Source organism: Phoenix dactylifera, unplaced genomic scaffold (genome assembly GCF_009389715.1).
Source record: "Phoenix dactylifera cultivar Barhee BC4 unplaced genomic scaffold, palm_55x_up_171113_PBpolish2nd_filt_p 000007F, whole genome shotgun sequence".
In the NCBI taxonomy this organism is placed as follows: domain Eukaryota; kingdom Viridiplantae; phylum Streptophyta; class Magnoliopsida; order Arecales; family Arecaceae; genus Phoenix; species Phoenix dactylifera.
Genome location: NW_024067666.1, coordinates 1337164 through 1347485, shown reverse-complemented (window position 1 = coordinate 1347485; position 10322 = coordinate 1337164). Strand labels below are relative to the sequence as shown.

Sequence of the window (10322 nt, the reverse complement as noted above, 5' to 3'; positions counted from 1 at the left end):
TTTTATATATATTCCATGTTGGAAACCTTAGTACATATGTTCCTTTCGTTTTTAGTTCACCGAAATATTAAGGACTTTTGGTGTTTTATTAAATTTAAGTGAAAGATATTAGAGATTAAGAATTGCAATGCATTGTGTAGGCGCGAATACGTACGTAGAATTATTATTATTTTAACTTGCTTAAAAGATGTTTTTATGATCCCTACAGTCCTCTTGCAGTTCCAATTGTCCAAATATCAACTTCAGCTGGAGAATCATGCGTACTTTAATTTGATATTTTTGATATTTTAATTTAAATTTGGCAGTCTCATCTTCTTTATGTAACATACGCAAATGGACAAGATTGGTGAAAGAGACTAGCGGGTCGCAAAAAGCTTTTCGTCGTTTGATTCAGCTCCGTTTCTCTTCGGCAGCGTATTCTAAACATCAAATTTGGTCGTAAGACCATGTAGATACCATTTAAGTATTACAGTAAATTAATACCCGGTCCCTTCATTAAGCAGACTATAATTTTTAGCACATAATTATAATTACGTACAATATAATTATATATAGAAAGAGTATAATTATGTATAAGAACTATTATAAATGTGTAAGGTATACATAAGTGTCCGCAAATCTCGTATAAATATGTTCAGGGCGAAAAATTAAATGACAATGATCAAAAAACCGTTGGTTAAAGCTATAGGTTTTATTTAACTATATATGCAGCTTCAATTTCCAGAGGGTTATAATATTTCAGTTTTTTAAAAAAATCTTTTAGTAGCTTTTCTTTAAAATGATGCAATATAAGGTTTTTCCATAAGTCATCCGACCCTAGTAGCATCTCACCGAAGCAAGTTTGAGTAATGATTCCTAACGGGATTCTATGCGCTATAGCGTCTCATGTTTGCACCCATCTCAACTTAAGATTTACTTGGAAAACCAATTGAGTGCAAGCCACTGTCACCTTTAGACCACTTACATGCCTTTTTAGTCTTCTAACTAAAAGTCTTGCTTCCGTCTTTCCCCTTTTTTCTTTTGGACTGTCAAATTGTAGTAAGTTAATTGAGATCAATGAAAGAGCCGGTTGGTACCACATATGTTACAGGAGATTGGAGCCTTCCATATAAATGCATAAAAAAATGAAGGTCTATTATCCATGTGAGATAGAAGTCTTCTTGTCCATCATTTATGCGTATGCAATCTTACCTTATCCGTGGATGGTATTCCAAGAAAACAAAGACAACAAATTATACATTCATCAATCTAACTGTGGATATAGAAGATAGCATGGTATGCTTGGACAACTTGTTGTAGCAAATCTCTTGTACCTATCTGCAGTTGTGCGTTCCGCAAATATTCTGCCTAAGTTGAGATCCTCTACAGTACATATTTTGCATCACAAAAAGATGTATAGCCTTAGATTTTCACCTTGACATTCCATCTCGAAGATGGATGTTGTCAAATATCCAATATTTTTGCTGCGATACACCATGTTAGACATGCAATGCGATGCATCATGCTTGATGGTTATCTGAATGACATGGCTCTGGTACTCTGCCATCCAAAACATGCATCGTGAAGTTTCAAACGCTATGACTTGATTCTGGCACAGGACAAGTCTCTTGCACAACATTTAAATTATGTTACAAAACTGTCTAGTACTCTAGACCGAGTCAAATCTGGCTACCGTAACAATTTTTTTTTTTCGGTTATTGTTCACTAAAAAGACGGACCAAGTCGTACCTATACATTGGAACTATGAAAATAAAATTTTGGTACGGCACTAGATATACTTTGGTACGTGCTTCCAAAGTATATCTATGGATGTGTATTATGTTAATGGGCCTGATTTCCCCTGGTGAATGGCATATGGGCTCTGACCATATTACGTCAATGGGCCCAATTTCCATATTAGAAGGCCATTTGGGTTTGACAATGTATATAGTTGCAATCCTGCAACTGGCCCAGTTTCCTCGACATTTTTTCCTCGACCTGAGCTTGTCTCTTTGTCGACTCGAATTCTTCAGAACTTTTGGCATTTTGTTCTAGTAGAAGGCAACACTACCAACATGGTAATTACTTGGAGATATATATATATATATATATAATGCTTCGAGGCTGCTGCTATATGCATATGAAACTTCTCTTGAATTTATTAATGCTAACTTGATAATTTAATATCCAACATGACGTTGGATGTTGGAGGAGTAGATGAGGAGAAAATGAGTACAACTCTAATATAGGCATGTCACCCACTCCTCCAAGACAACAAAAGCAAGATAATTCTTAGAAGGTCATAATTCTACAGCTTGTTCCTTCTCTCCATCGGAGCACCTCTAATTATATAAATATAGACGTGGAACAGGTTCGCATCTTTATTCAGTAACTATGATAATTAATCTATCCTTGACTAGAAGAGATGAATGTACAAGATATAAAAGGACATGTTACCGAATAACAAAAGATATTAATCAAATATTTAATATCCATAATTAATAATTATGACTCTTGACTAATACAAGGCTTTAAGAAGTTGGAGAAGTGTAAAAGCCTGCCCAAGAGACACTTCGGGTATCATGAATTGCGGCTTCTAGCTCCGGTCAATTCTGGCAGGTAAACATGCAGCGACCAGGAGAAGGGCTGGTGTTTTGAATGGATTGGTGAAGCCACTATTTCCTTGCAAATGTCGATGACTAGACGACGAATAGTTCTCATAAGACCTCTCCTTTGGAAAATTTTGAAGCACTCATCAGGATGACGGAAAGAGGAAGACCTCTTCTTAGGGAAGTTTGGAAAACTTTGGATGACGTCATGTAGTAGTTATCTCAAATGGATCATGTTGCAGTCATCCTGGAATGCTGATTTAAACCGCCTTTAAAGAGTTCATCAGATTGGTTTTGGCTGGGCCCTTAAGTCAAAGAAGATTTTCTTTGGTCAGAATCTAGAAAGAAGGAGAAGAATGGTAATAATGCCTAGAGAGTCGTGGAGCATTCACCTTTTATGGAGAATTTTTGGTTGGATCTCATTTTATAACTGAGATCCCACATTTTTATTAAATCCAATCCTAACAAATTCCAGATCGTAATAAACTACTGATATGGCATAACAATTTAGGGATATGTCATGACCACTAAACACATGATGGAATTGTTGAAGCTGCATGCATACCTAGGTGCAGGGACCTGATTTTCTCTGTCGTGAAGCAGTTATGCTTAGCTCGAGTTGGTCATCGAGATTTCCAAGCTGAGCTGAGATACTTCGACTCGATAGGTTGGGTGCTTCTGATCTGCTCGTTCCAGCTTCCAAGTCGGTGTGAAGGGAGCCGACTAAAATACTTTAAGAATTCTTGAAGGTGTGTGGATCACCACATGAATGATAAGTTGGACAAATTTGGTCATGCCAGATCACCTTAATCATTTATTGCCATAACAGATCAAATGTTTGAAAATTATGGATCATGATTTGGAAGTTTTAGAATAATGTCCACTATTAATAGTATTAGTTATATATATATATATTAAAATAGGCAAGAGGATCTAAGTCATGCTCTCCCCATTTAAGGGAATTTAAAGCCCAAGCTTTGTCTTAATAGAAAACTGGGATTGAACCTTTACTCTCTTGTAACAATCCAGAATCTCATCCTAAAAGGCGAAGGTGGTGTTTAGATTTCTTGGCCTTATATAAGTATCCAAAATCTTTACAGCGCATAACTTATATAAGACTAAATATACATCTACATGGATCCTCATATACTTCCCTCAATTAAGCCCTCACGTCCTCACTAAGCTAAGAATCCAAATTCCATTAAATCTAATCATAAGTACTATGATCGACCAATGCTCAACCCCAAAAAGTTCCATAGTGCAATGCCCCTTATCCACATAGGCCTTGGAGTGAGTCCACTTTGATAACATTTGACTCAGAACTTTGCTCAAAAAGACTAGCTAGAATGTATATAATCGATGTGGGACTAAATACACACGTATAGGGATCCTCACGCTTCATATATATAAGCAAGAGTGTGGCATCACTAAGGTAAGCTTGGATCATATATTTGGTACCTAAAAATTGCATCAAGTGAAAAGTCAATTAATTTCTTTTTTTTTAAAAAAAAGCTAATACCTAAATTGTAGAGATGTGACTTGCTAGATCAAAAGCAAATATAGTTGGACCAACATGAGAATCTCTTTTGAAAGTACGATAACAAAGAAAATTCTAAATTACAGAGAGCTAGCACAAGTCGAGCTGGGCCAAACCTAACTTAACCATTCTTGATTGGGTAGGGTTCAAGTTTACGTATCTTTAGTTAAGATCCGTCAAACCAAGTTTGGGCCTAGTCTGGTTAACTAGAGTCAGGTTGACCCCGACCTAGTCCATTTGCACCTCTATGTATGTGCTTGTATGTGTGTGTGAGAGAGAGAGAGCGCACTCCTTTTGCCTAAATTGCCATGTGATTGGATGTTATTTTTAATGCGCTAGGTGCTTAATACCAGAGCACTTGAGCAAATTTTTCTAGGAGCATATCATTTTCTTAATATATAGCCAATTGTTATTATCCCAACTGCTTTGATGGTTATCATCCCTCTTATAAGGGCTCTAATCTAAAGTTCCAAACTCTATGGGTGGCACACTACCACCATATTACTCAAGAATTGTTCCTAACATGTATCTTGTAATGTGGTTGTATAGTTAAAGACAGAGAGGAATATGATCCTTCTCAAAATTACTACAGCCATGGCACTAGGCTAAGTTGCTTAAGAGATAGATTATTAACAAAAACTTTGGCTTTCATTGACATGAACTATGATGCCCATGAGGCAGTTGGTTTTCTTTATTTTTTTCCTTTGTACGAGATGTTATTATACTAATATCAAAACAATGGACCAATCCTATTAGGCAACTAGGTTATTTTAAATGGGGAGGGATCCATTTGTAAAACTTAAAACATGTAGCATGCTTGAATTATAGGATATATTAAAGTTGCAAATGGGTCGGTCAACACACCTGACCCAACTTCAAGTTGGTTAGACCTGACCAAAACTGTATTTGAAGATCTATGGATTGTGTAGAGCTCAAAAATTGTATCCAATCTAAATTCTAGGGTTCGGGTTTTGTATTTTTCAACTTGACTTGAACCCACCCAGCCCATTTATCATCTAGGCCTACTTTGGTTTAACAAAAAATAAGCCTTATCCAACCTGAACCTGATTCGGCTCGATCCAAAAACCCAGATTATATAAAAATTATCTTCCCGTTCACTCTAAATATTTTCCACCATTGAATAAACTCTCATTTTGATTAATTTCTCATTTTTCATCTCAACAAATATATCTCCTATCATTTATTTTCATTTATTTTTTAAATATTTATATTTTATTATTTGTTTTTGTGGATTCTTATTTATAAGTCCTCAAGTGTATCGACATATATATAAATATATTAAAAAAATATAGTTTGCGAACTTTGGAATGATCAAAAATTTGGATCAAATTAAAAGTTTTTGAATGAGTTGGCTCTTTAGTTTAATTTTATTTTTTCAATGATTTTATATTTAATAATCAATAATTATGTTTTATTTGTAAAAAAATAACCTGATGTTTGACTTTAGCTGCAAATCTAATCCGGTCCCAACCCGAACTCAAATATTTCAGGTTGGATCCTGATCATGTCTCTGACCCGACTCGATTGACTCGATTGATACATGAGATATTGTACTAAGTTACTGTAAATTATTGTGTATTGAATTGTTAGCATATAGAAACATTGTTAAGCTAGTTGGCACCTCTTTCGTGCTAGAAAGAGGTTTTAGGTTTTGATTCCAAATGGCAACTCTCTCTCTCTCTCTCTCTCTCTCTCTCTCTCTTCCCCCCCTCTCCCTCCTCCCAGCACCCATCCCACTACCACACCACATCCCAAACTCTCTCTAACTCTCTAGAAGACATCCTTAGTGGCACAGATGGCATCAAAGATTTGCCATGAAGGTGGTGTTGATGATATGAAAGATGGAAGCCCATGGCATCTTGCTTCCTCCACCTCAATGGAAGCATGTCAAGTTGTTGATGCCCAAAATGCCCCTAGATGAAGGGAATTGGGCATTGCCCATGTGGACAGTTGCGATCCAGTCACCGTTCTAGACTTTGCCTCCATGTTCTCATGGATAAAATGTAGCATTTCAATTAAATTTCTAGCCCGCGCTATAGCATTTTGCTCGTGCCAAGCTACCAAAGGTACGATCTATTCTTACCGAAGGTGACCACATAACTTTATCCAGGATTAAACTCGCGACTTCTAGTTCCCGTCAATTCTGGCTTGCTTGTGGTGCCTATCATTTAGAGACCTCTTTTCTCACCGAGTTTGCCGGCCTGGGATGCGGATTCGAACCGCATGGTTTCTCGGCTAATCGATCTACCATTTGATCCCGTCGGGAAAAAAGAGAGCAGGCGTACCTCGCTTTTACGAAATTTTAATAAGAAAATCTCAAAACTATGAACAGAGTCGCCGGCTGCAAGTATGCACTGATCGGGACTGGGGAGATGGTTTAAGTGGAGTTCTCGAGTCATTCTTTCCACGCGAAGGACGAGGACTTGGGCCAAGGAGGGAAGACTTTTTCTTCGGAAATATGGAATTATCCCTCACGAGATACTCATGTGATTGGAAAAAAATGGATCACGGCTTGGTGTTTCTTAGAATACGTTGCGGTCACGAGAGAGCAGCTGTTCTATTCAACTTGAATGGGAAGCCATCTCTAGAACTCGATTTGTAAGAGTCTAATTCAAGGACTCCTTAGGGTGTTGGAAAGTCTTGTCCCCCATAAAATCTTCCAGCAGAGAGTCTTCTATTTCGAAATAGAACATGGTAGAGTTTAGATGAGAGTGGAAAGAGTTGGATAAGGAAGGGAATAACCGACCAGAACTCACCCATTCTTTTAGATGACCAGAACCGCCGATAAGTTTATTTATCTTATTCCAAAAAATAGGACAAGGTGGGCTTCCTTGCCTCTGCAACACCATTTTCATAAAGAAACAATTCATTGATCGTAGTTATCCAGGTATATGTGGTGAGGGCATCCAAACAAGCAATAGAAGTTGTTAGGTGGTGCATGCATGTATATTTTTCTAAGCAATGATCAATATCCATATCGAATATCCTAGACAAGATGACCCTATTACACTGGAGATAAGTTGGTTTTGTTGTAAGAACGTTTTAAGCAGGAAGAATTCATTCAAAAAGTACCGGCTAGAAGGTTATTATTTGTGACCCTTGCATGTCCTTAATTATCCAAATCCTCCTTAATACAAGCTCAATATGGGATTAATTAAACACATCTTGCATGGTCCTCGTATAATTAAATTCCCTCATTTTAATCCCAAATACTATGACCAGCTCATGATTAGCCCTAAAAGAGATTATGTTATAAGACCTCTAATCACATTGGCGCTGGGAGATGGGTTAGATCTAACACTATTTATAACTAGCTACGACCTCACCCAAAATCTATAAATTATAGTTTTTGTCCCTATCTAAATATCTATGACCTCCCCAGTGCACACCGATGTCAAAGTAAACGCATCTTCATAAATAGGAGTGGCAATGCTTAATCGTTTAACCCGTTTAACTTGATTTAATCTGTTATAGGTCGGTTAGATTGCTTGTTTTATGAAATAGCAAGTTACGGGTCCACCAAAGACTTTTGGATGAGTGCGCCAGCACGGCGAACTAGGTGGCATCCTTTGCAGCTCAGCATTTTAGGAATTTTATTTGGGACAACCATGTCTCAGTTTTGTCTCCTCAGTATGCTCTGATATTTTTTTGACTTTATAGGCTGTACTCATCCTTATTTTGTGTAAGCTGCCGCCGCCGATGTACTAAAAAAAACAAAATGCGTTATCACCTATCCTTATGTCGGTATACGTGGAATTAATCTGGTCCAATTCTTCCAAGCCTAATTCTTGTCGTGATCCTGGAAAGCGTGAGGCTTTTGATAACTCTGAGCAAAGATTTTTCAAGGCCAAACTCGGACTTCAGCACCATTCCTCGACTATAAATACCCCCTCCCCCGAACTCTCTCTCCAATCAAAAAGAAAAACAACAGGAGGATCAAAGTGTATTGCGAGAGAGAGGTGAAACCATGAAGTTCTCAAGCCTAACCTTAGCTTTGGCCTGTGCCATGTTCTTGGCCATGGCCCACACCACCATTGCCCAAAACTCCCCCCAAGACTTCGTGAGTGCCCACAACGCAGCCCGGGCAGCCGTCGGCGTCGGCTCGGTGTCGTGGGACGACACCGTGGCTGCCTACGCCCAGAACTACGCCAACCAGCGGATCAGCGACTGCCAGCTCAAACACTCCGGTGGACCGTACGGTGAGAACCTCTTCGGGGGGTCCGGTGCCGACTTCACGGCGGCCGACGCTGTGAACTCGTGGGTGGATGAAAAGCAGTGGTACGACTACAACACCAACACTTGCGCCGCCGGGCACGAGTGCGGCCACTACACCCAGGTGGTGTGGCGAGACTCCACCAACATCGGCTGCGCTCGGGTGACGTGCAACAGCGGTGCCATCTTCATCATCTGCGACTATAAGCCTCCAGGCAACTTCGTGGGCCAGCGCCCATATTAATTTGCAGGGCTCTTCGCATGGTAGGGAGAGTGTTTGTGCTATTATAACTAGTATGGTTTATAGAATAAGACCTGTATTACCTTGGCATGAAGTCGTTTGGGTTTTGAAAACCTGGACAAGATCCTTGTTCTCCATAAAAATAAAAGGCTTTGGTGATGCCGTGGAAAATAAAAGAATGACAAGAAGATGCAGTACTTTTCTATATATATTCCATGTTGGAAATATTAAGGGCCTTTTGTGTTTTATTAATTTCAGTGCGAGATATTAGAGATTAAGAACTGCAAAAGATGTTTTTATGATCCCTACAGTCCTCTTGCAGTTCCAATTGTCCAAATATCAACTTCAGCTGGAGAATCATACGTACTTTAATTTGATATTTTTGATATTTTAATTTAAATTTGGCAGTCTCATCTTCTTTATGTAACATACGCAAACGGACAAGATTGGTGAAAGATCCTAGTGGGCCTACCTACGGGTAGCAAAAAACTTTCATAGTTTGATTCAGCTCCATTTCTGTCATGCCCCGAATTCGGTTCATGACACGGCCGTGTTATTACCAAGTTAAGCATACAATAACACGCAGCCACAAAAAAAAATTTCAAATTGTAAACAACTATATTCATGAAAGTCATTAAATGTTCATGTATTAAAATCCATACAAAGCTTCTAAAAACAACAACATTTAATATTCGTCTTTCCCATAACCCTGGAGCATGTTACACTCCTTGTTCCAAGCATCTCCTATTCATCTGTAAAGATATAATTAAAATGGTGTGAGCTATAAAGCCCAGTAAGTAAACAAGAATAATCTTATCGGATCAAGCAATATGTTATGTATGCTAATGCACTATTTGAAGAACAAACAGTTGTAGTAACAAGAGCATTTTCTATAATCAAACCCGACATAAAACTATGCATGTCCATTTATGCAACTTTATAAACATGATTATGCATCATAAAACTTTTTTGCCATTATTCCATGCTTTGAAATCCGTACTCTCAGATGGTAGTGCAGCTATGGCCGCTCTTATTCCCACGGCAAGGCCTTTACCACTGCAGGGTCATCTTCCAGTTACTATTACCCACTGGTGGGGGTCATACATAGCGATCTGAGAGTTCTTAAAACATATCATGCTTTTCTTAAATCTCATTTCATAGAAACATTGGAAAATGGATAATGGCATCATGATAAATAAAATTCATGTTCATGCTGAAACCTTTGGTTTTCGTGCATCTTTCTATATCATCATAATCATGTGTACATAATATAATAATAAACATGATGGATGCTATATATCCAAAATCATGCAACTATTGCTAACACATGCTTGATCCTAATTTTTGTATAAACATAAATAATCATATACAATTTCATAATCAAGTATTTGATAAATCATAAGATTATATCAGGGTTACTTACCTTAGTTCGCCCACCAAACTTAGGTTTGAGTGCCAATTCTTCAATTACCTAGCAACATCATTAAATTACTTGTTAATTACACATTCGACTTCATTTAATTACTATCTTTCTTAATAACTTAATTCAATTTCTGGTTCAGGCCCATGGCCCAATTCAATTTCTGGTTCAAGTCTGATTCACCTTCTGGTTCAGATCTGATTCAACCTCTGATTCAGGTCTGATCCAGCTTCTAGTTCAGGTCTGGGCCCATTTGCATTCAGGCCCGACTTTTAATTAGATTCTGGATCAGGCCCTTGGCCT

General features: G+C 38.1%; 1 protein-coding gene across 1 annotated transcript; it reads left to right on the top strand.

The window, feature by feature from the left end:
* The first annotated feature begins 8060 nt into the window (after positions 1 to 8060).
* LOC103712270 (pathogenesis-related protein PRB1-3-like) lies at positions 8061 to 8976 on the top strand. Its single transcript, XM_008798748.4, has one exon. It carries the CDS (start codon positions 8114 to 8116, stop codon positions 8600 to 8602), a length of 489 nt encoding a protein of 162 aa, XP_008796970.1. The 5' UTR covers positions 8061 to 8113; the 3' UTR covers positions 8603 to 8976.
* The last annotated feature ends 1346 nt before the right edge of the window (positions 8977 to 10322 follow it).

Bases quoted from the DNA above. Each gene is read 5' to 3' on its own strand.
- LOC103712270 (XM_008798748.4), top strand. From the start codon at position 8,114: ATGAAGTTCTCAAGCCTAACCTTAGCTTTGGCCTGTGCCATGTTCTTG.